The sequence below is a fragment of the Syngnathus floridae genome, chromosome 9 (assembly GCF_059516105.1).
Source record: "Syngnathus floridae isolate MCC-2025c chromosome 9, RoL_Sflo_1.0, whole genome shotgun sequence".
Lineage (NCBI taxonomy): Eukaryota > Metazoa > Chordata > Actinopteri > Syngnathiformes > Syngnathidae > Syngnathus > Syngnathus floridae.
In genome coordinates this window covers 13,631,538-13,659,425 of record NC_142421.1, presented here as the reverse complement: position 1 = coordinate 13,659,425, position 27,888 = coordinate 13,631,538, and the positions used below count along the sequence as shown (strand labels likewise).

The 27,888-nt window shown below is 50.1% G+C and overlaps 1 protein-coding gene across 5 annotated transcripts in view; it reads left to right on the top strand.

Annotated features, from left to right (window-relative positions):
- The window catches only part of sptbn1 (spectrin, beta, non-erythrocytic 1), a 53,605-nt gene that overhangs the window by 16,635 nt on the left and 9,082 nt on the right, over window positions 1-27,888 (top strand). Inside the window, exons 1-38 of one of the 5 annotated variants that reach the window (XM_088385694.1) lie at window positions 1,043-1,206; window positions 1,334-1,595; window positions 14,829-14,980; window positions 15,451-15,624; window positions 15,775-15,866; window positions 15,939-16,019; window positions 16,181-16,296; window positions 16,466-16,578; window positions 16,707-16,894; window positions 17,516-17,633; window positions 17,712-17,870; window positions 17,955-18,050; window positions 18,248-18,454; window positions 18,626-18,779; window positions 18,847-18,998; window positions 19,208-19,426; window positions 19,510-19,590; window positions 19,741-19,947; window positions 20,008-20,219; window positions 20,340-20,477; window positions 20,554-20,674; window positions 20,974-21,189; window positions 21,508-21,927; window positions 22,152-22,354; window positions 22,437-22,527; window positions 22,601-22,747; window positions 22,859-23,122; window positions 23,193-23,417; window positions 23,638-23,727; window positions 23,803-24,081; window positions 24,163-24,293; window positions 24,366-24,570; window positions 24,701-25,075; window positions 25,206-25,292; window positions 26,624-26,781; window positions 27,095-27,233; window positions 27,454-27,538; window positions 27,657-27,853. In XM_088385694.1, coding sequence (XP_088241820.1) covers window positions 1,385-1,595; window positions 14,829-14,980; window positions 15,451-15,624; window positions 15,775-15,866; window positions 15,939-16,019; window positions 16,181-16,296; window positions 16,466-16,578; window positions 16,707-16,894; window positions 17,516-17,633; window positions 17,712-17,870; window positions 17,955-18,050; window positions 18,248-18,454; window positions 18,626-18,779; window positions 18,847-18,998; window positions 19,208-19,426; window positions 19,510-19,590; window positions 19,741-19,947; window positions 20,008-20,219; window positions 20,340-20,477; window positions 20,554-20,674; window positions 20,974-21,189; window positions 21,508-21,927; window positions 22,152-22,354; window positions 22,437-22,527; window positions 22,601-22,747; window positions 22,859-23,122; window positions 23,193-23,417; window positions 23,638-23,727; window positions 23,803-24,081; window positions 24,163-24,293; window positions 24,366-24,570; window positions 24,701-25,075; window positions 25,206-25,292; window positions 26,624-26,781; window positions 27,095-27,233; window positions 27,454-27,538; window positions 27,657-27,853 — 6,303 coding nt within the window. In that variant the 5' untranslated portion in view covers window positions 1,043-1,206; window positions 1,334-1,384. Of the gene's footprint in view, window positions 1-1,042; window positions 1,207-1,333; window positions 1,596-14,828; window positions 14,981-15,450; window positions 15,625-15,774; window positions 15,867-15,938; window positions 16,020-16,180; window positions 16,297-16,465; window positions 16,579-16,706; window positions 16,895-17,515; window positions 17,634-17,711; window positions 17,871-17,954; window positions 18,051-18,247; window positions 18,455-18,625; window positions 18,780-18,846; window positions 18,999-19,207; window positions 19,427-19,509; window positions 19,591-19,740; window positions 20,220-20,339; window positions 20,478-20,553; window positions 20,675-20,973; window positions 21,190-21,507; window positions 21,928-22,151; window positions 22,355-22,436; window positions 22,528-22,600; window positions 22,748-22,858; window positions 23,123-23,192; window positions 23,418-23,637; window positions 23,728-23,802; window positions 24,082-24,162; window positions 24,294-24,365; window positions 24,571-24,700; window positions 25,076-25,205; window positions 25,293-26,623; window positions 26,782-27,094; window positions 27,234-27,453; window positions 27,539-27,656; window positions 27,854-27,888 lie in introns of those variants that run through there. The other 4 variants (XM_088385692.1, XM_088385697.1, XM_088385693.1 and 1 more) reach the window with 4 other exon arrangements.

Below are 27,888 nucleotides of genomic sequence, written 5' to 3'. Positions count from 1 at the left end.
GCATTTAATCACTAAGCCACTAAAACGCGCACTTGAATCAATTAGCATCGCTGTGTGACGCGTGACTCGCTAAGCACAAAATGCCTCCGCAGTTGCGTCAGTTCAAGTCAATTGTCCACCATTCGAAATCATCAAACAGGAAGTAGCGACGCAGCTCAGTCAGGAAGATGACAAGTCAACGAACCCCACTAAGATCCACGGAAAACTCTTTTCAGGATGTTTGGACTCGGGCTGGCTGTTGAGAGGAAACGTCCGTCCGTGCGCTCCTCACATGCTTCCTTTTTCTACTCGGCCGTGGTGTCGGGATCACGCCCATGTCGACTTTTTCACCTTCAACCCGCCAACGGATCAATTTGATCCTGAACGTTCTTATCATGAATGTTCTTATCATGAACGTTCTTATCATGAATGTTCTTATCATGAACGTTCTTATCATGAATGTTATCATTCACTGAAAGCTGGTTTGTCGCTTGTTTGCGTCAACAATGGGACGTTTCCTCCTTGGTGGAGGAAATAAACCAGAGTCAAAAGTTGTGGAAAACTGCAACACCTATAAGAAGCGTTATGCTAAAAAAAAAAATTGTGAAAGGTTCGTCAAATAAACAGCAAAAAAGATAAAGCCACATTTATTATGAGCATATTTTCAACATAATTTAACAGTTACAATTATTTTCAAGTTATATTCAATAGTGCATGGGAAGCTAAATAAAACATTGCTTTATAGTTTAAGATTACAGAGTAAAGAAGCCCCAAAAAACTATTTAAGCTGAAGGAATATAAATAGATTTTTTTTTCTGCCGAAGACCTATTCCAAATGTAACAGTTTAAAACAGTCTGAAAAATGTTGTATTCAAGATGGAATTGAAAAAGTGAGAGTTCAAATTTCTCCTTTTCAAAAGTTCCTTGAGTGTGAACGTCTTTCTCTTTCTTTTTCCTGGCTGCCTGTTTGCCTTCCTCCTCACACGGGTCCGCCTCTTATGCAAACAAGGCAGACCGTGATTGGTTGTGCTTTCTGAGGCCCCCCGGCCTCCGCTGTGGTCTTTTCAGTCTGGAGCTTTTCAGTGTGTGAGCGTATTGCTGGTGGATAAACACCTTCCATTCCTTCTTTCTCTGCCACCGTCTGTCCGTCTTTTCACGCCTCCGTTTTGGGCGCTCCTTGCATGTCGTTTCCGGTGGGTTGATCGGCATTCTTCTTGCTAGTGGCGGGTGAGTTGAACAAAGGCTCTTGTTGTCATGCGCACACATGGATGCTCACGCATGGACCAAAGCTCCTGAAGCCATTAGATTGATCTGGATTCAATGACGTTGGCGTTCTTTTTATTTTTTTGTGGAGGTGGATTTCTCGCGGATGCTTGACTAGAACGGGCATCAAACTTTGTTACCGATGGAGCTCCAGAGCGCCAGCGCTCCGTTCTCGGCTCCCCTGTCCCCCACGCAGGACTACAAGAGGCCCCTTTCCCCTTCCGTGGTCCCCGGCCGGATACCCGCGCAGATGCCCAGCCCGGGGCCCGGAGGGGACGAGGATGGGGGCGGCTTCTCGGGCCAGGCGGCGTTCAACTACAACCAGCTGGAGGGACGCTTCAAACAGCTGCAAGGTAAGACACTCGCAGATGTCTTTGCTTTCTTTGGGAACGGCAACAATAAGAGGCTCAAAAGCAGGCATTTTTAACAACTTTTCTTCTGCTCTGAGGGAAGCTTTTGCTCGCTAGGTTTCTGGATAAAAAAAAACGCACCAGAAAACAGCAGCGGAACAAATTTCTGAGAAAAAAAGTTTCTCTTCTCGATCCATCCGTGTTCAGACGAGACGAAGTTCTGGGTTGTCGGATCACCAAGTTCAGCCTTTCAAGCCCTGCTTATCAGTCTCAACTTCTGTCTGTTTGAACACAAAGTCTCCCCTTGGCGCCGAAAGAGTCTCCAAGTCTTAAGTTCCTGGGCTCTTCAGCTCAAAAGTCCACTTTTGACCACTGTCGGTCGTTCGCCCCTTCGCCTTTGGCGCCATCCGTTGATGACGTTAAGTTTGGAGCATCCACTGGACGTGGATCCCATTTCCACCCGGGTCGCACGTTGAGGAAATGTGTCATCAACACAATCAAAATGGATCTTCAGGTTGAACATAGATCTGCAACGTTTTTGTTTTATGTCCAATGTTGGCAGCCAACCTCACGCTCGTCCTCGTCGCTCTTCCTCCCGTGTAGGCTCCTCGTCTTCCTCATTCATCTTTCATGAGCGCCGGTGTCACACAGCCCTTGTAATTAGAGATGAGCTACAATGGTGTATACATGTACGATAAAGGTACTTGGTTGGGAATCCTTTTGCACGGATTACTGCATCAATGCAGCGTGGCATGGAGGCAATCAGCCTGTGGCATTCCTGAGGTGTTATGGATGCCCAGGATGCTTCAATAGCGGCCTTTAGCTCATTTGCATTGTTGGGTTTGATGTCTTTCAGCTTCTCTTTCACAAATTCCCTATGGGGTTCAGGTCAGGGGAATTGGCAGGCCAATTGAGGACAGTAATGCCATTGTCAGTACACCATTAACTGGTGGTTTTGGCACTGTGGGCAGGTGCCAGATCATGCTGGAAAATGAAATCATCATCTCCATAGAGCTTTTCAGCAGACGGAAGCATGTAGTGCTCTAAAATCAGCATTTACTCTGGACTTGATGAAACACAGTGGACCAACACCAGCAGCTGATATGGCTCCCCAAACCATCGCTGACTGTGGGAACTTCACACTGGATTTCAAGCAACTTGGATGTTGCTCCTCTCCAGCCTTTCTCCAGACTCTGGCGCCTTGAATTCCAAATGAAATACAAAACTTGCTTTCGTCTGAAAAGAGGACTTTGGACCACTCTGCAACTGTCCAGTGCTTCTTTTCCATAGCCCAAGTGAGACGCTTCTTCCGTTGTCTTGAGTTCAGAATTGGCTTGACCATGGGGATACGGCTATTGCAGCCCATTTCCCGGACACGTCTGCGAACATTGGCTTTTGATACCTGGACTTCAGCTTCAGTCCACTGTCTTTGAAGCTCCCCCAAATTCTGGAAGCGACTCTTCTTAACAATGCTGTTAAGGCTGCTGTCATCTCTCTTGGTTATGGAGCGTTTCCTGCCACATTTCCCCCTTCCAACAGGACTTTTGTGGATGTGCTTTAAAACTGCACTCTGTGACCAGCTTGCTCTTTGAGAAATTTCTTTTTGTGTCTTACCCTCCTGTTGGAGGGTGTCAATGATGTTCCTCTGGACAGCAGTCGGATCAGCAGTCTTCCCCATACTTGTGATTTAGTTTACTGAACCAAGCTGAGTGTTTTTCAAGGCTCAGGAAGCCCTTGCAGGTGTTTCTAGTTAATTAGACGCTTCAAGTGATTAGTTGAATACCCTACTAGTATACTTATTCATGATATTCTAATATTTTGAGATAGGATATTTGAGTTTTCTTAAGCTGTATGACATAATAAGCAATATTAAAATAATAAAAGGCTTGCAATATTTCAGTTGATCTGTAATGAATCCAGAATGTATGACATTTTTGGTTTTTTAATTGCATTACAGAAAATAAAGAACTTTATCACAATATTCTAATTTTCTGAGACAGTATATATATTGATAAAGTTCTCTATCACTATATATATATATATATATATATATATATATATATATATATATATATATATATATATATATATATATATATATATATAGTGATCCCTCGCTACTTCGTTTTGTTTATCAGGGCTTCACTACATCGCGGATTTTTTTTCCGAATTAAAAAACATTTTAAAAGTCAAAATAAAACTTCTAAATTGAGGAAACATGTGTCTAACCCAGACATGGGCAAACTACGGCCCGCGGAGTAGTTCAAACAGGCTGCAACCTGGGTGCGAAGGGTCTGTTGAGATGTTACTTGCACGTTTCCTGGTCTTGGATAGATGGGAGGTTGATTCCCATTATCTTTTCTGCAGTCCTTATTGTCCGTTGCAGTCTGTGCTTGTCTTGTTTGGAGGCCGATCCAAACCAGACAGTGATGGAGGTGCAGAGGACAGACTGGATGATGGCAGTGTAGAAGGTCTTCAGCAGCTCCTGCGGCAGGTTGAACTTCTTGAGCTGTCTCAGGAAGTACAGCCTCTGCTGGGCCTTCTTCCGGACAGAGTCTATGTGGCCGGTCCATTTCAGGTCCCGAGAGATTGTGGTTCCCAGGAACTTGAAGGTGTCTGATGAGAGAATAGTATTACTGCGGATAGTGAGGGGTGAAAGTGGTGAAGGGCCTCGCCTGAAGTCCACTGTCATCTCCACGGTCTTGAGCGGGTTCAGGTCCAGGTGGTTTTGGCTGCACCAGTGGACCAGCCGCTCCACGTCCTGTCTGTACGCAGTCTCATCACCGTTCTGGATCAGTCCGATGAGAGTGGTGTCGTCTGCATACTTCAGGAGCTTCACAGAAGAGTCACTTGTGGAGAAATCGTTGGTGTAGAGGGAGAAGAGCAGTGGGGAGAGGACGCACCCCTGAGGGGCTCCAGTGTTGGTGGTTAGGGTGTCAGATGTGATGCTCCCCAGCCTCACACGCTGTCTCCTGTTGGTCAGGAAGCTGGTGATCCACTGACAGGTGGAGGCAGGCACCGCGAGCTGGATGAGCTTCTGTTGGAGGATGTCAGGAGCGATGGTGTTGAACGCCGAGCTGAAGTCAACAAACAGGATCCTGGCGTACTTTCCTGGGGTGTCCAGGTGTTGCAGGATGTAGTGCAGTCCCATGTTGACCGCATCATCCACCGACCTGTTTGCCCGGTAGGCAAACTGGAGGGGGTCCAGCAGGGGGCCCGTGACATCCTTCAGGTGGTTCAGCACTAACCTCTCGAAAGATTTCATGACCACAGATGTCAGTGCAACAGGTCTATAGTCATTCAGACCCGTGATGGCGGGCTTCTTGGCCACTGGAACGATGGTGGAGCTCTTGAAGCACGCGGGCACCTCACACAGCTCCAGGGAACGATTGAAGATCCGTGCAAAGGTGGGCGCCAGCTGCTCAGCGCAGACTTTCAAGCAGGAAGGTGACACGCCGTCTGGGCCCGGTGCCTTCCTGATCTTTTGTCTCCGGAACATCTGGCGCACTTCCTCCTCGCGAATCTGGAGTGCGGGCGCGGCCTCTGCAAGAGAGAGAGTCGGTGACCACGGTGATGGAGGTGTGGACAGAGCAGTTGTAGGGGGAGGTGAGTATGTGGATTGTGCTGCAGGAAGTCCCGTTGTGTGGGAGGACCGATCAAACCTGCAGTAGAACCTGTTTAGCTGGTTAGCGAGCCTTGGGCTCTCCACAGGACGGGGGGTTCGTTTCTTGAAGCCCGTGATGCTCTGCAGGCCTTTCCACACTGTTGAGGGATCAGGATTGGCAGAGAGGTGTCTCTCCAGGCTCTCCCCGTAACACCTCCTGGCTTTCCTGACCTCTCGGTTCAGTGTGTTTCTGGTCTGCTTGAACAGGTCCCGGTCGCCGCTCCTGTAGGCCTCCTCCTTGACTTTGCGCAGCCTCCTAAGGTTCGGTGTAAACCAAGGTTTGTCGTTGTTGTACGTGCAGAAGGTCTTAGTCTGCACACACAGATCCTCACAAAAACCGATGTATGATGTGACAGTGTCAGTGAGTTCATGCAAGTCTGAATCTGCAGCTTCGAAAACTCTCCAATCGGTGCAGTCAAAGCAGGCTTGGAGGTTCTGCCTTGACTCCACTGTCCACTTCCTGACAGTCCTCACCACAGGCTTAGAAGTTTTTAGTTTCTGTCTGTAGGCAGGGATCAGATGAACTAGACAGTGGTCCGAGAGTCCTAAAGCTGCACGAGCCACAGAGTGGTATGCATCCTTAATTACGGTGTAGCAGTGGTCCAGCGTCTGTGCCCCTCTGGTGGGACACGTTATGTGCTGTCTGTATCTGGGGAGTTCGTGTGCGAGGTTTGCCCTGTTAAGATCACCCAGAACAATGATTAGTGAATTTGGTAGAAGTTTCTCCATGTCTGTCACCTGGTCAGCCAGCATCTGCGTGGCTTCACTCGCACGTGCGTGTGGTGGGATGTAAACAGCCGCCATGACGATCGAGGAGAACTCCCGTGGTGAATAGAACGGCCGGCAGTTTATGAAAAGTGTTTCTAGGAGAGGGCTGCAAAACTCTTTCAACACCATGACATCGGTACACCAACGTTCATTAATGCAGAAACAGAGACCACCTCCCTTTGATTTTCCGGAAAGCTCCGCGCTGCGATCTGCACGCGTTAGCCGAAACCCAGCTAACTCCATGGCGTGGTGGGGGGTTCGTTCGCTAAGCCACGTTTCAACAAAACACAGCGCGGCGGATCTGCTGAAGTCCGTGTTCCTTGAAGTGAGGAGCAGCAGTTCGTCCATCTTGTTCGCCAGGGAGCGGACATTCGCCAGATGAATTGACGGTAGGGCAGAACGGAACCCTCTCTGCCTCAGCTTTACGAGGGCTCCGGCTCGTTTTCCGCGTCGCCGCCGTCGCGCTAGCTTGTATAGCACCGCCGCTCCGGCTAAAATCTCCGACAAACAGTCTGAATCAGAGAGAACAGGAGAGAAAATACCAGAAGAAGACTGACCGATGTTTAACAGTGCTTCGCTAGTAAAAGTGATCCGGGATGGACAGCAGAAGACACAGAAAACACACAAAATAAGACAAAGAAACAGAGAGCGACTCACCGTGGCAGCCATCCGCGGCGCCATCAGATGACGTTTTACGCTAAAGCCACCCATAAACCTTACCCTGGAATCCTTCCATTAAAATGAGTGGCCCAACGAAAAGCAAGGTGGACACTGAGTGCCGAGTGTTTAAAAAAGAGTGGACAATTTGGCTCGACCTACGCGACGTGACCTTCAGCCACATGAACATCAACATCAACCCGTCACAGATCTACGTAAACGGACCAACACCTTGGATCTCTCCTAAGAATTGCTACAACCAATTTTACTCCAGACTATGACGCACTAGCAAAAAAAGGGAGACCAACAACACTGTTCCCACTGAAAATAAAAGGGAGGCTCTCAAGTTTGTTGTAAAAAAAATGCATTTTGAATATGATTTGTACAAATAGCAGGGATTGAAACTAGCGACCATTCTCATTTTCAAACAATGCAGGATGCTCAAGGACATTAGTCACCTGTTTGCGACTAATCTTAACCTGTAAAGTTCTTAAGGCTGACTTTAAGGAAGTGTTTCCCGTTTCCTCACCTCTGTCATCAGGTGTTTGTTAGTTAAAACTCTGCTCTGATTTTCAGATACCCCTCACCGTGTTGCCGTTTTGATTACTTTATTTAGATGTATTCTTTCACCAATTCTTCAAGATGATATATTTGGTCGGAATGTTTGCCGTTTGATGTGATTTTGCCTCATAAGATAAACATCTTTCATTCGAATGAGGCTCCGCGATTTCATCCGCGGTGCTTATAAAGTGCCGATCCGCTCGGCGGGAGCTATTTTCGGCCACTTGGCGCGTGCGCACGGCCTCCCGGATGTGCCGGGCGGCGTGCGCGAGCTCGCCGGCCGCTGGAAGTCGAATGAGGCTCCGCGATCTCCTCCGCGGTGCTTATAAAGTGCCGATCCGCTCGGCTTGAAGCTATTTCCGGCCTCCCGGTGATGCCGGGCGGCGTGCGCGAGCTCGCCGGCCGCTGGAAGTCGAATGAGGCTCCGCGATCTCCTCCGCGGTGCTTATAAACAGCCGATCCGCTCGGCTGGAGCTATTTCCGGCCACTGCGCATGCGCACGGCCTCCCGGAATTTGAACACATTTCGTCAATAAATTTCGCATATTTCTGATTGAATTTTGAAGTTTAATATAATGCAACAATTGAGCTCGACTTATACAAAGGATATATCATAAAATCGTAAATTTCCGTCAAATTTAAGGGGGTCGACTTATACACCGAGTCGACTTATACACCGGCAAATACGGTAATTAAATTGGTACTACTATAACTGGCAGTACTACCACCACCCCTGGCAACATTAGCTTTGTAGACATTACAAACTGCCGTCGAACTAGTTGGCGTGTTCAGTTTAAAGTACCTCCACACAGCTGACTCTTTCGTTCGCTCCATGTTTGCGTTTGTTTAGAAAACTCTCGTGGCATGCGGCACACGTGCCGCTGACGTATGACGTAGCCCACGTCCCAATAGATTAAAGAAAGGATTGGCTCACAGATCGGCTGCATTTTCCGATACCCGATCCATCTATTTTGTTGATATCGGGGCCGATATCCGATCCAGATATCGGATCGGTGCATCTCTAGTATGTATATACGTATATGTATGTATATGTATATACGTATATGTATGTATATGTATGTAAATATATGTATATATGTATATATATATGTATATATATATATATATATATATATATATACATAAATATATATATATGTATATATATATATATATATATATAAAATATCTCGGGGATGGAGAAGCCTTTGGCCGACAAAACAAAATGCCTAGCCCGGGCCTAACCTCTGTATGAGGAACTTTCTCAATGACGCCATTGATAAGTTTGGCCATGTGGCTCTCACATGAGCTTTGGCAAAAGCAGGACAACACGTCAGTTAGCAAGGCTTCAGCCATTCGTTCTCACCGCTTAACTCCTTCAATGGTGACATCACCGGCAAAACGGCACCATTGTCGCTTCCAAGGTGACACTGGGACGAGGTGATGGAGGACGGCCACGCCGTATGCCTCAAACCGCCGTGCGAGCGCGCGCTCGTTCTGTACCATGAAAGAGGTCTATGATAGAAATTGCCCACCGAGCGTGCTCCCGGCTGCGCATTGGGTCCACCAGGCTTCCAGGCCACACTTAGACCAACAGCAAAAATGTTTAAAATACTAATTGTGTGTGTCTGTCTGTGTGTGAGAGAGTGTGAGTGTGAGAGAGTTACTGAGTGTGTGTGTGGGGGGGGGGGGGGGGGGGGGGGGGGGGCGCTAGCATGTCACGTTCCTCAATCCGGTATTATTATTTATTTATTTTTGCAGTTTGATGGTCACAAACAATACCAAGTCAAAGATGAATGGCATTCCTCAAGGCTTAATGCCAGGTCCCAAGATTTGTTCAGCAGACCCAAAACTGAAGTGCGTAAAGACGCATCAGAACTGGATTTTTGGGTGCTGTATTTTAAAAAGTGAGTTTTTCATCATAGAAGCACCCTCAAAATGGATTTGTCGTAAGAAAATTCCGGGCAGAAAAAGTTGAGTTAATTTTTCAGAGTACCTATGCGACAGCTGCTGCCTCGCCAACCCGAATGAATAATTCAAGGAGTGTCCCAAAAGGGATTGGTTGCTTCTTTCGTGATGTCACAGATGTCAGGCTGCTTGACTGACAACCTGACACTGTGACTGACTGAGGCCTCTAGTTGCCACAGCGACAGGGCAAGCAGCAACAACACTCGAGCGCCACGCAATCTTGTCACCGGCTTCTCCGTTTTCTGACATTGACCGTCCGTCCTCATTGATGCCGATTTGTGCATCGCTGCTGTGCAATAACAAGCACGCTCCGCTTCGTTAGCGCCACGGCGCTATGTTCAAAAGAAGCTTTGCGTGCTCGACATTCCGGAATGTCACACGCACGCATGCTTGTTTAAATTGTGTCAACGGTCAGTGAATCTCCATTAAATTTCAAAAGGGACGCACAGAACTAAATCAAATGTAAAATGGTCTGTCGAGGTACAAGCGCCTTGACTTGAATGTTTTTGCAGATACCAGCTTGTGTTTGAGCTCAGTGCTGCTCGGCATGTTGTCGCGCAACTTCCACTTGGGGGACAAAAGTTGAAATGTGGCCGGCAACGATGACGCGCCAAATAGCGGCCTGGCCTCTCGTTCAGATTTTAGTGCTTGGGCCTCGCCCAACGCTTCCGCACGAAGAGACTAGCTTCCTTTCTATGCCATAACATTGAGTCACCGAGCTCTCATTTTATGCGAGACCCTCTTTGACGGTCGCTGCGATCACAACGCGCACGTGTCCGTCATTGCCGGGAGCGGGCCGAGACTCTCTTGAGACAGTGGGAATGTTGTAATGCTGCAAGTGTGTGTTTTTCCATGACCGCATGATGAGTGTGTGTGTGTGTGTGTGTGTGTGTGTGTGTGTGTGTGTGTGTGTGTGTGTGTGTGTGTGTGTGTGTGTGTGTGTGTGTGCGTGTGTGTGTGTGTGTGTGTGTGTGTGTGTGTGTGTGTGTGTGTGTGTGTGTGTGTGTGCGTGTGTGCGTGTGTGTGTGCGTGTGTGTGTGTGTGCGCTTGGCTCGTGTCCAGTTGGAAACCTCTGTCTAAGAGACGGGTGCCGTAGTGGTTCCAGATGTTGGACGCACGCTGAATGGTCTTAGGGGCGTGGGGTGCTGGCCTTGTCACTGACACACACCTGCACGCCAAGGCTTGAGCCGCACTTGTACACTTTGAATCATCAGAAATTTGTTACACCAAGGACCAGCCCCAAAAACCAATTGCTCCCAAGTAGTCCCAAAACCAGACAAATTTCCAATAGTATAAGATCAATTGATTTGTAATTCTTCGATCGGGTAATGCGATTTTTATTTTTTTTTTCCCTCTATTCAGAAATAGCAGAAAATGCCCAAGCATGCGTTGATTGAGTCACTTCGTGGTTTGGTTTAGGACACGCAAGTCAAGAATTTGGACAAGTTTGCCTTCAACGAGGTCTCTAAATGCTTTATCGATCATCAAAGAAGTTGTCTTTCAGTTTGAGCGTGGTGAATTAAAGTCTGTGATGAATAGTATAGCAAAAATGTGTCCAGCCACTAAATGCGTGCGTGTGTGTCCACGCGGAGGAATGCGTGTGCTGTCTCAGGATGCGGCACAATTACCGTATTTTCCGGATTATAAGTCGCTCCGGAGTATAAGTCGCACCAGCCATAAAATGCCCCAAAAAGTGAAAAAAAACATATATAAGTCGCTCCGGAGTATAAGTCGCATTTTGGGGGCAATTTATTCGACAAAATCCCACACGAAAAACAGTCATGAACGAGCAACAACAGGCTCAACGATAGCAACAACAGGCTAAACGATAGGTATGCTAACGTGACAAACACAAACAAAGAGCTGAGAACGGGCCTGACGTAACATATAGAGTGATTAAGGAACACTATTACATGAATAACATGTTTATAAAACCATCAGTGTCACTCCAATTCATTAAATATGAATATGTTGATTTTTTTTATATACTAAGACACACAAAGAGATTGAAATTACGTTTCCACTATCCCTTGGTGAGATAGTACACATATGCATACAAGCAACACAAAAAAAACCCAAGAAGGCACAAACAATGAATAAATAAGAGTGTTGAATAAATGATAAATAAACAAATAATAATAAATAATAATAATAAATGTAAGAGGAGCAAAAATGGAGCAAGTGTACATACAGCAGACAGTGGACTTGGATATGGTGCTTTAAAGTGTTAATTGCTTTATTTGATGTTTTCTCTATTTTTTTATGTTTTGAATATGATAAAGATATAAAAGCATGTGAAGTGATCAACCATACTAAAAATAACATGGGAAGTGGTCAACTATACTTGTAATATCCATTTACAATAACCATATCCAAGTCCACTGTCTGCTGTATGTACACTTGCTCCATTTTTGCTCCTCTTATATTTATTATTGTTATTTATTATTATTTGTTTATTTATCATTTATTCAACACTCTTATTTATTCATTGTTTGTGCCTTCTTGGTTTTTTTTGTGTTGCTTGTATGCATATGTGTACTATCTCACCGAGGGATAGTGGGAACGTAATTTCAATCTCTTTGTGTGTCTCAGTATATAAAAAAAAAAAAAATCGACGATAAAGCAGACTTTGACTTTGATAAAACAACCCAAAAAAATTATATTTTCAGACGAAACTGGATGAGGGCGCTCTAAATTTCACCGTTGGCCGTGACTCATCAACTGGGTGGGCTTAAGAAAAATGGCACCAAAAAGAAACTCATATTTTGCAGGTTACAAACTTCAAGTTGTAAAATATGCAGCTGAAAACAGTAATCGAGCAGCAGAAAGAAAGTTTGGAGAACCGTGATGTACCAATGGATTACTATTTCAAGTGACGTCAGTAGCGCGGCGCGGCGGTTGTTTACATACAAACGTGCCCACATAAGGACTACCGGCATCATTAGCGGTGATCATTTCTAAGTGACACGGAGGACAAAGAGTTTGAAGGAATTAAGGATTTGGAGTGACATAGAAGGTTTGAAAAACTATTATGGCTTTTACGCACGCCCGGTCCTACTCTACTGAGTCGGGGGCCGGCGCTCGGCCGAGTGGTTGTCCGCGAACGGTGCGCGGGGCTCGGACATGGCCATTACGCACGCCCGGTCTGTCAGGAAGTCCACGCCGCCACACGCTTGGAAGTTTGTTTTGTTTAATAAAGAGCCGTTTACCAAACCCACGTCTATCCTTGTACTTTGTTAACGCTACAATATAGTTATATAGTAGATCTGTGGAATAAAGACGAGGCTGACGTCAGGGCGCACGCGCGGCGATGTTGACAAAGGACGAGGAATTTGATCGATGGATTTAATGGAATTAAAGTGCACGGATGGTTTGATAATATTATTGGCTTGTATTATAGTTATTTGAAATATAGTTTATCTATCGTTATATGAGCCTGTGGAATATTTTGAAGTGCAAGCGCCCTCAGCCGTGCGCACCCATTGTTGACAAAGAACGATCGATGGATTTAATGAATTGGAGTGACACCGATGGTTTTATAAACATGTTATTCATGTAATAGTTGTCCTTAATCACTCTATATGTTACGTCAGGCCCGTTCTCAGCTCTTTGTTTGTGTTTGTCACGTTAGCAAACCTATCGTTTAGCCTGTTGTTGCTATTTAATGAATTGGAGTGACACCGATGGTTTTATAAACATGTTATTCATGTAATAGTTGTCCTTAATCACTCTATATGTTACGTCAGGCCCGTTCTCAGCTCTTTGTTTGAGTTTGTCACGTTAGCATACCTATCGTTTAGCCTGTTGTTGCTATTTAATGAATTGGAGTGACACCGATGGTTTTATAAACATGTTATTCATGTAATAGTTGTCCTTAATCACTCTATATGTTACGTCAGGCCCGTTCTCAGCTCTTTGTTTGAGTTTGTCACGTTAGCATACCTATCGTTTAGCCTGTTGTTGCTATTTAATGAATTGGAGTGACACTGATGGTTTTATAAACATGTTATTCATGTAATAGTTGTCCTTAATCACTCTATATGTTACGTCAGGCCCGTTCTCAGCTCTTTGTTTGTGTTTGTCACGTTAGCATACCTATCGTTTAGCCTGTTGTTGCTATCGTTTAGCCTGTTGCTGCTCGTTCATGACTGTTTTTGGTGTGGGATTTTGTCGAATAAATTGCCCCCAAAATGCGACTTATACTCCGGAGCGACTTATATATGTTTTTTTTCACTTTTTGGGGCATTTTATGGCTGGTGGGACTTATACTCCGGAGCGACTTATAGTCCGGAAAATACGGTAATTGATGTCTTAATGATCAAGTAAAAATTTGTGAAAAAAAACATATATAAGTCGCTCCTGAGTATAAGTCGCCCCCCCACCCAAACTATGAAAAAAAACGCGACTTATAGTCCGGAAATTACGGTATTGCTTGTGTTTGCAAAGTAATGACCAGCCAATGCATGCCTCCTGACCATTTTGCTGCACCCGGCTGGTCGTCTGTCCGTCCGTTTGTCTGTCTAGCTACGTCTGCATACGTGTGCGCACTGTCTTTATTGACGTGTTTGTTTCTGTAATTGTGCACGAGTGTATGTGCGAGTCCATCGTCGTAACCATCTTAGTCAACAAAGTGCGTGTGCTTGCAATTGTGTGTGTGTGTGTGTGTGTGTGTGTGTGTGTGTGTGTGTGTGTGTGTGTGTGTGTGTGTGTGTGTGTGTGTGTGTGTGTGTGTGTGTGTGTGTGTGTGTGTGTGTGTGTGTGTGTGTGTGTGTGTGTGTGTGTGTGTGTGTGTGTGTGTGTGTGTGACTTTCTGTACACTAGTGCATTTGTCTTCCTGTCAGTATGTGCATGTGTTGTTTTTGTGCATGCTGAAGTCAATTGATTGCATTCTGTTCTCTGTCCCCATGGAGACCAACGTCGACACTCATGTCTGCTTAGTGTGTTAATGTCGAGTCCCAAGTCAGTGTGTGTGCCCAATCATTCCTGCTGTATGTCGTCTTACTGCTGCTTCCTGTGTGTCGGGCCGGAAAAGAATTTCAAGCTTTTGACTATGAGTTGTGCTGCAAGTGCATGCCAGGACAGCTTTCGTTGGCTGCACTGCGCCTTGGCCTTGTGCTTAACGTGGGCCAATCTTTTGGCAGTCAGAAATGAATGCAGAGTCATGTGAAGATGACCTTGTGACTTGTTTGTTGTCTTCCTGCCTCCCTTTTTTTTCCTTGGAGCTTTGTTTGGCCGGAAAAGCCACACAATGCTTGTCATGTCTCTTGACAACTTCTGAACGCACGCGCACACACACTTTGCTTTTCCATCTTTATTTTCTCACACACACACACACACACACACACACGCACACGAACGCACACGCACACAGCTCAGAGCAGAGAGAGTTGCATCTGAATATTCAATGATGCTGTCTTTCATCCAGCAAGTTTCTACATTCCATAATAAAGCTGCATGTGCGTGCGCGTGCGTGTGTGTGTGTGTGTGTGTGTGTGTGTATTTCTGGATTTTCCTCAACTCCCACAGGAAGCCCCTCCCTCACGCACACTCACACGCACACCAGGGAACAATGTGAGCGCTGACTACAGAGTGACAGTCTTTTTTGTTGTTTTTGGTCAGACGAGCGTGAGGCGGTGCAGAAGAAGACGTTCACCAAATGGGTGAATTCTCACCTCTCTCGAGTGTCCTGTCGCATCACCGACCTCTACGTGGACCTCCGCGATGGGCGCATGCTCATCAAGCTGCTGGAGGTCCTCAGTGGCGAGAGACTGGTATGCACACCATCTCACACACACACACACACACACACACACACGCACGCACACACACACACACCTACACGCACGCACACTCACACACACACACACACACACACATCTGATACAATTTGAGTATAAGAAATGTAAATGTGGGCATGTCTCTATGACAACAGTCACAGGCATACTCCTTGACAATCCCCCGCCCCCTCCTGGTCACTTACAGTATTACCGGCCAGAAATCGTCCATTCGTCTTTTGCTCAAGCCGTCGTCGTCTCACGTTGTTCTCAATGTTGCTGACCGTTTTCCAAAGTCCAAATGATCTTCAGTCTGCCTTTAAGGAGGACTGCAGAAACAGGAGAAGACTCAGTGTTGATTGGCGGACATTTGGCCTCCAAACAATAAAGGCAGCAGCGCCCGCCAATGGATGAGTTGCTGACAAAGGTCTGAATTGGTTGACGTTGTGCCTCTTGCCGTCGCACAGCCCAAGCCCACCAAAGGCCGCATGAGGATCCACTGCCTGGAGAACGTGGACAAGGCCCTGCAGTTCCTCAAGGAGCAGCGCGTCCACCTGGAGAATATGGGCTCGCACGACATTGTGGATGGCAACCACCGCCTAACACTGGGCCTCATCTGGACCATCATCTTGCGATTCCAGGTAGGCTGTGCCCACTAACGTGCTCGTTAATGCATCTGCTGCCTCCAAAACACTTGTGTGACAAAAGCTGCACTTTCTTCCAGTGGGAAATGTTGACTCCAGTATCATGAGCACTTTCTAATCATTTTCCCTTCTTTCAAATGTTTGCAGATCCAAGACATCAGCGTGGAGACAGAGGACAACAAAGAGAAGAAGTCGGCCAAAGATGCTCTGCTGCTTTGGTGCCAGATGAAGACGGCCGGGTGAGCGATGGCATAACGTGACGGGACAGCGGCCATCCCAGTGCTCAATCAGCGTGTGTGCGTGTGTTGCAGGTACCCAAACGTCAACATCCACAACTTCTCCACCAGCTGGAGGGATGGGATGGCCTTCAATGCCATTATCCACAAACACAGGTGACTATCTTGCAACACGCCATTGTCTTCCAAAGAGAAGTCAGTCCTGTCACCAAAGGGAGAGTCGCAGTCCAGTTGTCACGCAACACGTGAGCTTGGTGGAGCTCCTGTGTGGAATTGCGAGCGGACGACACACTTGTCAAATTTGTGTCCCCTGTCAGACCGGACCTGATCGACTTTGACAAGCTGAAGAAGTCCAACGCGCACCACAACCTGCAGAACGCCTTTAACCTGGCCGAGCAACACCTGGGCCTCACCAAGCTGCTGGACCCCGAAGGTTCTCCGCACCCCCTCTGCCCTTGCCCTAATTTGCCTGCAAATACTTGGCGGTTAGCATTAGGCTAACGCGAGCCGCGATGGCATTACTGTCAGCTTGCACGAGACGACGCCGTGTCACGCCATGGAGATGCCACCACTGACTTTTGGCTCTCGCCCTCTGCTGGCAGACATCAGTGTAGACCACCCCGACGAGAAGTCCATCATCACTTACGTGGTCACCTACTACCACTACTTCTCCAAGATGAAGGCACTCAAGGTGGAGGGCAAGCGCATCGGCAAGGTGAGCGCAGAGCCCGGCTGTGTTGGTCATAGCGCACTTCAGTACTGAATTCCCTGATTTAAAAAAAAAAAAAAGAATGAAAGAAAGAAAGAAAAAAGCATCTGCACCGTGTCGCGTTTTGCCCGCAGGTTCTGGACAATGCCATTGAGACGGAGAGGATGGTAGACAAATACGAGTGTTTGGCGTCGGAGCTCCTGGAGTGGATAGAGCAGACCATCATCATCCTCAACAACAGGAAGTTTGCCAACTCGCTGGTGGGTGTCCAGCAGCAGCTGCAGGCCTTCAACACCTACAGGACAGTGGAGAAGCCTCCAAAGTGCGTACGCCATGCATCACAGCACAACAGAATTCTTCTTATCCGTTTTAACGAGTGTTTGCTTTTGTGTACTCATGATACAGATCACTCGCACTTTAGCTACATCAGATTTCAATGAGCAAAGACCTTTCGGTTGTTTCTTGCTCATATCAATGGCGTTAAACCTTCTCTGTGTCGTAGCTCCGACTGCTTACTCCAAATCACGCCAATCAGTTTTAACGTGATATGGACGCTCCATCTAGTGGTACACAAAATAATCTCTGAATTAAATACAAATCAATCGTACACTGTAGTTTTGTCACAAGAACCGATACTTTCAGTAGCAATTCGGTACCAACACGCAAAAAATACGTCTACCTGCTTTTTGTGGTACCAAATATTTAATTTTTAACTCGGCGAGCTGTGTCGATTCTTGCCAGAACTGAAGGGGGCAGTTTACGCATGCGAGCAGCACGGAGCAGCAGTCGGCGGCGCTGAAGAAGAAGAAAACTTTCGGTCTTTTTAATGACTAGTTAAACAATTAATTACTAAAGTAACTCCTTCAACTTATGTGCTGCACATTTAAACTGAATCCTGATCATAAAGCCGTGTGTGCGTGCGTGCATGTGTGCGTGTGTGTAGGTTCACGGAGAAGGGCAACCTAGAGGTTCTTCTGTTCACCATCCAGAGCAAGATGAGGGCCAACAACCAGAAGGTGTACACGCCTCGTGAGGGAAAACTCATCTCGGACATCAACAAGGTAGCAACGCCCACCCGGACGTGGTGGAGTGACATGACATGCACATGGTGTGACCGAATGACCCGCCATTTGCTATAGGCGTGGGAACGTCTGGAGAAGGCGGAGCACGAGCGCGAGTTGGCGTTGAGGACGGAGCTGATTCGCCAGGAGAAACTGGAGCAGCTGGCGCGCCGCTTTGACCGCAAGGCGGCCATGCGGGAGACGTGGCTGAGCGAAAACCAGCGGCTGGTCTCGCAGGTGACGGCCGCCGCCGTGTCGCCGCCAACATTCAGCGATTGCAGCGCGCCCGTTTTAAGTGTACGTGCATGTCTGTTCCCACAGGACAACTTTGGCTTCGATCTCCAGGCAGTGGAAGCGGCCACCAAGAAGCACGAGGCCATCGAGACGGACATCGCCGCCTATGAGGAGCGCGTTCAGGTGCTCGAGTCACACCTGGTTCTCCCCCCACAATATTGTCAGATGGCGACTTTTTTCCCTTGTTACTGTCATGAAAACCTTTCTTGTAACATTTTATTTTTGGCAAATGTTTCTCATTTTAAAGTGGTGAATAGAAGCGGAAGCTTTTTGATTTTGGCTGGAAGAGACTTCATTCGAGGCCTCGTTTTGTGCTCCAGGCGGTGGTGTCGGTGGCCCGGGAGCTGGAGACAGAGCGCTACCACGACATCAAGCGCATTGCGGCCAGGAAGGACAATGTGATCCGCCTGTGGGAGTACCTGCTGGAGCTCCTGAAGGCGCGCCGGCTGAGGCTGGAGCAAACGCTGGGCATGCAGAGGGTCTTCCAGGAGATGCTCCACATCATGGACTGGATGGACGAGATGAAGGTGCCGTCACCTCGTATTGGGCCGAGGTCACCTTCTCATACGTTGGCAGAGGATGCGTGGCTTTTGTCCCCATCTACACCTTGACCCCAAGTGGACAAAATGGATGCCTGCACGTCGGTCACTTGCAGTCGCCGCTGGGGCTGAATCTTGCTTTTGGTCATTTGAGCACAGATGCTGCTGCTGTCTCAGGATTACGGCAAACACCTCCTGGGTGTGGAGGACCTGCTGCAGAAGCACGCCTTGGTGGAGGCCGACATTGGGATCCAGGCCGACCGCGTCCGCAATGTCAATGCCAACGCGCAGAAGTTTGCCGGCGACTCCGACGGTGAGACCGAGCTTAGCTCCGAGGCTTGCACGAGCCTCAGACCCACTCTTCTCTTTGTCTTTGTCAGGGTACAAACCTTGCGACCCTCAGGTCATCAGGGAGCGCGTGGCGCACATGGAATTCTGCTACCAGGAACTCAGCCAGCTTGCGGCCGAGCGGCGAGCGCGCCTGGAAGAGTCGCGCCGCCTCTGGAAGTTCTTCTGGGAAATGGCCGAAGAGGTTTGTCCCTCTGCAAATCCTTTTCATACGCTGTTGGGTGCCTGCCCACCACCTTCAACATTTTCTCACCCAGGAGTAATTTTGTTTGAGCGCCCGCAAAGAGTTTGTAATTGTCGAGTGCTTGCCGACCTCCCGCGCCGGGTGTTGCGTTGGCGGGCCCTTTCCGTGACAATCACGCCACGTTGTTTGCGGTGGTGTGCGTGCGGCAGGAGGGCTGGATTCGCGAGAAGGAACAGATCCTCCCCTCGGAGGACTGCGGCAAGGACCTGACGGGTGCCCTGCGGCTGCTGAGTCAGCACAAGGCCTTGGAGGACGAGATGAGCGGACGTGCCACCCATTTGCAGCAGACCATCAAGCAAGGGGAGCAGCTGGTAGCCGATAAGCACTTCGGCGCCGACAAGATTCAAGAACGCATCCAGGACATCCGGGTAGATGATAAATGAAACGACATGACATGACATGATGGATTGATTTTTTTTTTCTTATTGTTTTGGTGGCGTGCACATGGCAGGACCAGTGGGCGGCGCTGGAGCAGCTCTCGGCCGTCCGCAAGTCTCGACTGCAGGAGGCCTGCAACCAGCACCAGTTCCAAGTGAGGCGTTCCACATAGCCACGCTATGCCGCCCTTCGCTTTTTGCACTTTGGCCGGATCGCAGATTTTGAAGTCGTACCCATGCATCTCGGTAGCGAGGCAAAAAAACTATTTGGGCTTGAGTTGAGTTGCATTGGTTTGTTTTTGCAGGCGGACGCCGACGACGTGGACACATGGATGCTGGACGCACTGCGCATTGTGTCCAGCGTGGATGTGGGCCACGACGAGTTCTCCACGCAGGCGCTGGTGAAGAAGCACAAGGACGTGGCCGAGGAGATCGCCAGCTACCGGCCTGTCATCGACGCCCTGCACGAGCAATCGCGTGTGCTGCCGCCCGAGAAGGCGGACTCTGGGGAGGTGAGCTCCCGGCTCCGGGGTCTGACAGCGCCGAGCGTGACCGGAGGCGGCTTATGGCAGGTGCAGAGCCGTCTGGCGGGCATCGAGGAGCGTTACAAGGAGGTGGTGGAGCTGGCACGCCTCCGCAAGCAGGCGCTGCAGGACGCGCTGGCCCTCTACAAAATGCTGAGCGAGGCCAGCGCCTGTGAGCTGTGGGTTGATGAGAAGGAGCAGTGGCTCAACGGCACCGACATCCCCGACAAGCTGGAGGACCTGGAAGTGGTCCAGCACCGGTAAAGCCAACGCTCGACTTGTGGCTCTATGTTTCTAGGATCTCCATTTTTCATCGTAGAACCTTGGGGCCATGGTAAATCAAGACTTTTCACTGCAATATCCACTCCCCGTGTACGCAGGTTTGAGAGTTTGGAGCCCGAGATGAACAATCAGGCCTCGCGGGTTGCCGTCGTCAACCAGGTTGCCAGACAGCTGATCCACAGCGAACATCCTGGTGAGAAGGAAATCAAGGCCCAGCAGGACAAACTCAACACCAGGTGAGTCGGCCGTCAAAGGCCACAATAGGCCACGTAGCGCCGAGCTCGTTGAAGAGCCAGGCAACGTTTGAGCCAGGTGGAGTCAGTTCCGGGATTTGGTGGACCAGAAGAAGGAGAGTCTGAGCTCGGCACTGGGAGTGCAGAACTACCACCTGGAGTGCAACGAGACCAAATCCTGGATCAAAGAGAAGACCAAGGTAGCTGCCGCATTGCCACTTCCCAAAAGAGCAGATAGATGCTATCTTGCCCTGCTGCATTTTCACACCTTTACAGAAAACCCTCCTGCTCATTTTGGCAACGATTGATCATGTATCCTCCACATGAAGAGACTTATTTGTCACATTTAACTTCTCCTTCCACATTTCTTGGCCATGCATTTCAAACCATCCCAACTCCAAGATTTCCGTCAGGAAATTCAACTTGCAGTGAAAGCGTTTTTTCCGGGTCAGGGCGGGAAACGCTTTGCAGTTAATGTGTGCTTGTGACCTCTCCCGAGGTGATCGAGTCCACCCAGGAGCTGGGCAACGACCTGGCGGGTGTAATGGCGCTGCAGAGGAAGCTAACGGGCATGGAGCGAGACCTGGCCGCCATTGAGGACAAGCTGGGCGACCTGGGCAAGGAGGCAGAACGCTTGTCCTCAGAACACCCGGAACAATCTCAGGCCATCAAAGGACGCTTGGACGAGATCACCGGCGTGTGGGAGGAGATGAAGGTGCCCTGCCTAAAGTCTTTGCTTCTTTCTTCCTTGGCTTCTTTCTGCCTTGGCCATCAAATCACAAACGTTTCAGTCACAGTTTTCAAGCCCTTGTAAAATGGAAAAAAAGGATGTCTTACATCTGACACTCTGCGGAGAACAGGCTTCGTACCTACTGTGCCAAATTGTAATGACTAAAAAACGTGCACACGACGAGGCGCTCTAAGGTGGCCGCGTCACACACTCACCGCCAAGTCGGTCTCTGAATTCAGGCTACATGGCTGTGACGAGGCTCAAGGCTAAATTGTAAGGTTTGACGCGGGCATGTGTTCTCAGGGCACCATGAAGAACCGTGAGGAGTCGCTGGGCGAGGCCAGCAAGCTGCAGCAGTTCCTGCGCGAGCTGGACGACTTCCAGTCGTGGCTGTCGCGCACGCAGACAACTATCGCATCTGAGGACATGCCCAACACGCTGGCCGAGGCCGAGAAGCTGTTGGGCCAACACGAGGCCATCAAGAACGAGATCCGCAACTACGAGGAGGACTACCAGAAGATGCGCGACATGGGCGAGATGGTGACGCGGGGCCAGACGGATGCGCAATACATGTTCCTGCGCCAGCGGCTGCAGGCGCTGGACACGGGTTGGAACGAGTTGCACAAGATGTGGGAGAACCGACGCAACCTCCTCTCCCAGTCGCACTCCTACCAGCTCTTCCTCAGGGACACCAAGCAGGCCGAGGCCTTCCTCAACAACCAGGCAAGACGCAGACACTAAGCGCTCACTTGGTGGATGCCGCCATCCCCAAAACGCACTTGGTCGGCAATATTTTGGCTGACTACCAGAAGACTTTGTCTTCACAAAATATGGTCAGGCGTCTGCAAACGAAGTGCCCCGGCATGTTTGAGCGCAAGTGTGCCTTGGCCGGATGCTTTGGCTCTCTGCTTGCTTTCGTGTCCCTCACATCCGTGTGCCTGCGGCAGGAGTACGTGCTGGCCCACACGGAGATGCCCACCACGCTGGAGGGCGCCGAGGCGGCCATCAAGAAGCAGGAGGACTTCATGACCACCATGGACGCCAACGAGGAGAAGCTCAGCAGTGTGGTGGACACGGGACGACGGCTGGTTGCTGACGGCAACATCAATACCGAGCGCATCCAGGACAAGGTGGACTCCATCCACCAAAGGTCCGACACACCCTCCCTCCGTGCTTGATTGAGATGAAGCCATTCCAACGAGGGTCCTGGCAGCTGAATTTTTGTTTGTCAGGCACAAGAAGAACCGAGCGGCGGCCACCGATCTCCTTATGAGGCTGAAGGACAACCGGGACCTACAGAAGTTCCTGCAGGACTGTCAGGAGGTGAGCCAGAAGCGGACATTCTTGTGCTTCTTTTTTTTTTTCTGTTTGGCTAACGTGGGCGCACTGCACTCAGCTGAGCCTGTGGATCAATGAGAAGATGCTGACGGCTCAAGACATGACATACGACGAGGCACGCAACCTGCACAGCAAGTGGCTCAAGCACCAAGCCTTTATGGCCGAGCTGCAGTCCAACAAGGAATGGCTGGACAAGATCCAGAAGGTCAGGTCATTTAGCCAACGCAAACTTGCTGGCCTTCTGGCGGTGCTTTGACAAAAAGCTTTTTTCCCATTTTCCCCATTCCGACTTGCTCCCACCAACGTGCGGCGGTAGGATGGCGAGGCATTGATGGCGGAGAAGCCCGAGACTGAGGCCATGGTGCACGAGAAGCTGGCCGGGCTGAAGAAGATGTGGGAGGAGCTGGAGTCCAGCACGCAGATCAAAGCCGAGTGCCTGTTTGATGCCAACAAGGCTGAGTTGTTTGCGCAGAGCTGCGCCGACCTGGACGAATGGCTAGCCGGCTTGGATGCGCAGCTGCAGTCGGACGACTACGGCAAAGACCTCACCTCCGTCAACATCATGCTCAAGAAGCAGCAGGTGGGCGGGCGGGCGTTCGTGGAAGGCAGCGTCACATGCCCAGGGGCTGACAGCAGGCCTCCCTCGGCAGATGCTGGAGAGCCAGGTGGAGGTGCGCCAGAAGGAGGTGGACGAGCTGCAGAGCCAGTCGCAGGCGCTGAGTCGCGAGGGCAAAGGCTCGGAGGAGGTGGACAGCCAGCGCAGGAGCGTGGAGAGCAAGTTGGGCACACTCCGGGCACCGCTCCAGAGCCGGCGCGACAACCTGATGGCCTCCCGCGAGATCCACCAGTTTAACCGCGACGTGGAGGATGAGATCGTACGCCACCCTTTCCCTTCAACCTTTGCGTCCCTGCCTTCTCCTCTGCCTCGTCCTCACCCTCTCTCCTGCTCGCCCTCCTCTCATTCTTTTGTCCTCCTTCTGTCACACGTATCTTCTTTCGCCTCTTTCATTGACTTCCCGCCACTACGGTCCTCCTCCATGTTCTCCTTTTCGTCCTCTTTTTGTCATCCTCATCCTTCTCGCCCTTCTTTGGTAGCTTTGGGTGGAGGAGAGGATGGCCCTGGCCACGTCCACAGACCACGGCCACAACCTCCAGACGGTGCAGCTCCTGATCAAGAAGAACCAGGTAGGAATCCCGTCCGGTCTAATCTCATTTTCTTTCGAACGGAGGCAACCAGAGTATCCTTTCACCCTCCCTTAGACCCTGCAGAAGGAGATCCGGGGCCACCAACCGCGCTACGATGACATCTTTGAGCGCAGCCAGCACATCTTGCGGCAGGAGAGGCCCACAACCGAGCTGCTCCGCCGGCGTCTGGCCGAGCTGCGCTTGCTGTGGGAGCAGATTCGCCAAGAGACGGAGAAGCGCCACGCTCGCCTCAGCGAGGCCCACGAGGCGCAGCAGTACTATTTTGACGCTGCTGAGGCCGAAGCCTGGATGAGCGAGCAGGAACTCTACATGATGTCCGAGGAGAAGGCCAAGGTGGGCTCCCCGCGCCGCTTAGCCACATGTTAATGCTAAGACCGCTTTGTGCAAGTGAAGACAAGTTGAGGTGGTTTTCAGGACGAGCAGAGTTCGGTGGCCATGTTGAAGAAGCATCAGATCCTGGAGCAGGCAGTGGAGGATTACGCCGACACCGTCCACCAGCTGTCAGCCACCAGCAGAGGCTTGGTGGCCGCCGAACACCCTGACAGGTAAGGCGCCCGCCCGCCCAGCTGTTTGGCATGCGCAAAAGCACGCCCCAAGCTGACCGAGCGGCGCCACAGCGAGCGCATTGGCATGCGCCAGTCGCAGGTGGACAAGCTGTACGCCGGCCTCAAAGACCTGTCGGAGGAGCGCCGAGGCAAGCTGGACGAGCGCTTCCGCCTCTTCCAGCTTAACCGCGAAGTGGACGACTTGGAGCAGTGGATCGCCGAGAGGGAGGTGGTGGCCGGCTCACACGAGCTGGGCCAGGACTACGAACACGTCACCGTGAGTCGAACCGCAGAGTCACCGACAACCAGGCACGCTTGGCGCACCAAGACCAGGAGGGAGAGAGCCACGGAGCCTCTGTGTCCCTCCGAATCTTGGCCACTTGCACCGACTTGTGTTTTTCTCCCAGATGCTGCAGGAGCGCTTCCGCGAGTTTGCTCGGGACACGGGCAACATCGGGCAGGAGCGCGTAGACGGTGTAAACCGTCTGGCAGATGAGCTGATCAACGCAGGGCATGGCGACGCGGCCACCGTGGCAGAGTGGAAGGATGGCTTAAACGAGGCCTGGGCTGACCTACTGGAGCTGATTGACACGCGCACGCAGATCCTCGCCGCCTCCTTCGAGCTGCACAAGTTCTACCACGACGCCAAGGAAATCCTGGCCCGCGTGCTTGACAAGCACAAGAAGCTGCCCGAGGAGCTGGGCCGCGACCAGAACACAGTGGAGACGCTGCAGAGGATGCACACCGCCTTCCAACACGACATCCAGGCGCTCGGCACGCAGGTGGCACTTTAGCACTTCTTCTCGTGAACTGAATTCATGTCGTCTGACCCCCTTCACCCCCAAAGCAAGTTGTTTGGTAGCGGCGCCAACATTTTGCAAGGGCGGTAAGGAAACGTGTCGGCTGTTTCAGGTGCGTCAGCTTCAAGAAGATGCCGTCCGTCTGCAGTCAGCGTACGCAGGCGACAAAGCAGACGACATCCAGAAGCGGGAAGGAGAGGTCAGCCCAAACAAGGCCCACACGCACATGCACACGCAGTTGGAATGGCCAGAAAAGTTGAAGGTCCTCTCGTCACATTGCTGACTCCAAAAGGGCCACTTGATGCCCTCAAAGGCAAAGCTGATGCTGTGTTGTGACCATTGTTGGCTGTGTTGCGTTTGTTTTCACACCCTCCCTTGCTTCCTTTCCTTCCTGTCCGTGCAGAAGCAAAAGGGAGAGGTGAGCTTTGAGCGGCAACTTTGGCTTTGCGTCCGTGTGGCTGCGCCGCCTCATCCAAGAGAAACTCCTCTTTGGGTTTTGACTCGCACTCCAATGAGCCATTGTACTTGTTGTTGCGCTTGCTCTTGGCCATGCTGGTCCTTGTTTTGTTTTAGCGTTGGATTCCTATTTTTAAATTGAGCCTCGTCCTTTGATAACTTTGACATGATGCGGCCAAGTCTCTGGAAAGCTGCAGCTATGCGTGTCGCAGCCACCTGAAGGTTCACACAGTTGCGTTTTCAGGGCCACAAGTCACACAGTGAAAGGTCCAAGTTTTTTTCCACTTGTAGTCGTTCTATTTGATTGACAGTTGGGTGGGGCGTGCTTTTGGGAACAGCTAGATTTTTTTTTCACCTCTTTTATTCTCTTTTTGGGCAGGCTAGTCGGTATCAAGCGTCCACTACACTAAGTGGCCCGATGTTTTTGTTTTCACTTGACAAGGACTTTAAAACTCAGCATGGAGCAGCTTTGTCTTTCTTCTCGTCAAACATCAATCAGATGCCGCCCATCAAGTCTATTGATGGACTTCACAATTTGGGCTACGTTCACACTGCAACTCGGTTCCATTGTTTTGTTTTTGCTTTGCTCTTGGTGGAATTTCTTTCATGTCATCATCATGTCATCATGCTTTTTCATAAAGCAAACATTTGACATAAAGCAAATGGTATCTACATCTATCCACGGCATGCCCGTCATTCCATCTGACGCATTCCGTTCACATGACGAGTCACATTGGTTTTTGTCACGCGAGATCAAAATTCCAAATTGGGCTTCTCGACTTGCAGTGTGAATGTCGACTTAATGTCTTCATCATCACATGCCAAACATTCAACGTCAACATGACCGACTTAGCCCAGCCCTATGTGGGCTCACAGTGATTGAAAAACACACCAGCTATGAATTGGGATCATCATTATCATTTTCGATCAGATTTTATTGTGTTGTGTGTTGACATGATGACGTACACTTTTTTGATTGGCGGCCGTTGACGAGATGTAACCTCATCAACATAGCTGAGCGTTTGCGTCGTCTAAACGTACACATGGCCCCGTGTACGCGTGCGTGCCGTTCAGGTCTTGGAGGCATGGAAGAACCTTCTGGAAGCAGCCGAGGGTCGACGGGGCAAGCTGGCCGACACGGGCGACAAGTTCCGGTTCTTCAGCCTGGTGCGAGACCTCATGCTGTGGATGGACGACGTCATCCGACTCATCGAGGCGCAGGAGAAGCCGCGGTACGCGCACACACTCACTTGCAGCTGAAACAATTCATTGAATAATTTGATGACAAAAAAAGCCGGCTGCTAACCTGAGTGCACAAGAGCCAACGCTACACGCAGCACCCACGTCACTCACTGACTGGATGTGCCACAGTGTGAGCGCGAAACACACAGGCGACCCCAAGCGTACAAAAATCAAATCTGCGTGCACATTGTTCGAGTAACAATGTTAGCCAGCCGCAGTCCTCTCCTCATGCGTGCACGTAACAAATATGGTTAAGTGTGGGGCCTTGCGGCTGGCGTAGTAACGCGTGCGGCCGTTGTGTAGTGACGTGTCGTCGGTGGAGCTTCTGATGAACAACCACCAGGGCATCAAGGCCGAGATCGACGCACGCAATGACAGCTTCACCACCTGCATCGAGCTGGGAAAATCTCTCCTGGCCAGGAAGCATTATGCCTCAGATGAGGTGTGTGCGTCCACACACACGACTATCTAGCTGTCATTTGCCTGAATCCCTTGTTTCAAGTAGTTTAGGAGATTTAGGAGAAGTCTTAAATTGGCTTTAGTCCCAGTTGTGTAAACCTTTTTATCATTGTCTGCTCAAACACAAAAACCCCAAAAAAGCAACAAGCAACAACTTGAATTTACGTTTGTGTTACATTGCGTGTGCGTGCGCGCGTCCTCAGATCAAAGAAAAGTTGCTGCAGTTGACGGACAAGCGGAAGGAGATGATTGACAAGTGGGAGGACCGCTGGGAGTGGCTGCGACTGGGTGAGGCCTTGCGCCTGATAGTGGCAAAACCGATGGCGGCAAAATGGCGCAACCGCCGCCACCTTGCCCCTGCCTTGTCGCGGGTGACTTCAGGGCCGCTTTGTTTTGTTGCTGACAGTGCTGGAGGTGCATCAGTTCTCGCGGGATGCGGGTGTGGCCGAGGCCTGGCTCCTGGGTCAGGAGTCCTACTTGTCCAGCCGCGAGATGGGCCAGAGCGTGGACGATGTGGAGAAGCTCATCAAGAGGCACGAGGCCTTTGAGAAGTCGGCCGCCACCTGGGAGGAACGCTTTGCTGCCTTGGAAAGGTTGACCACGGTGAGACACGTAGTTCTGGTCTTACCAGAAGAGGC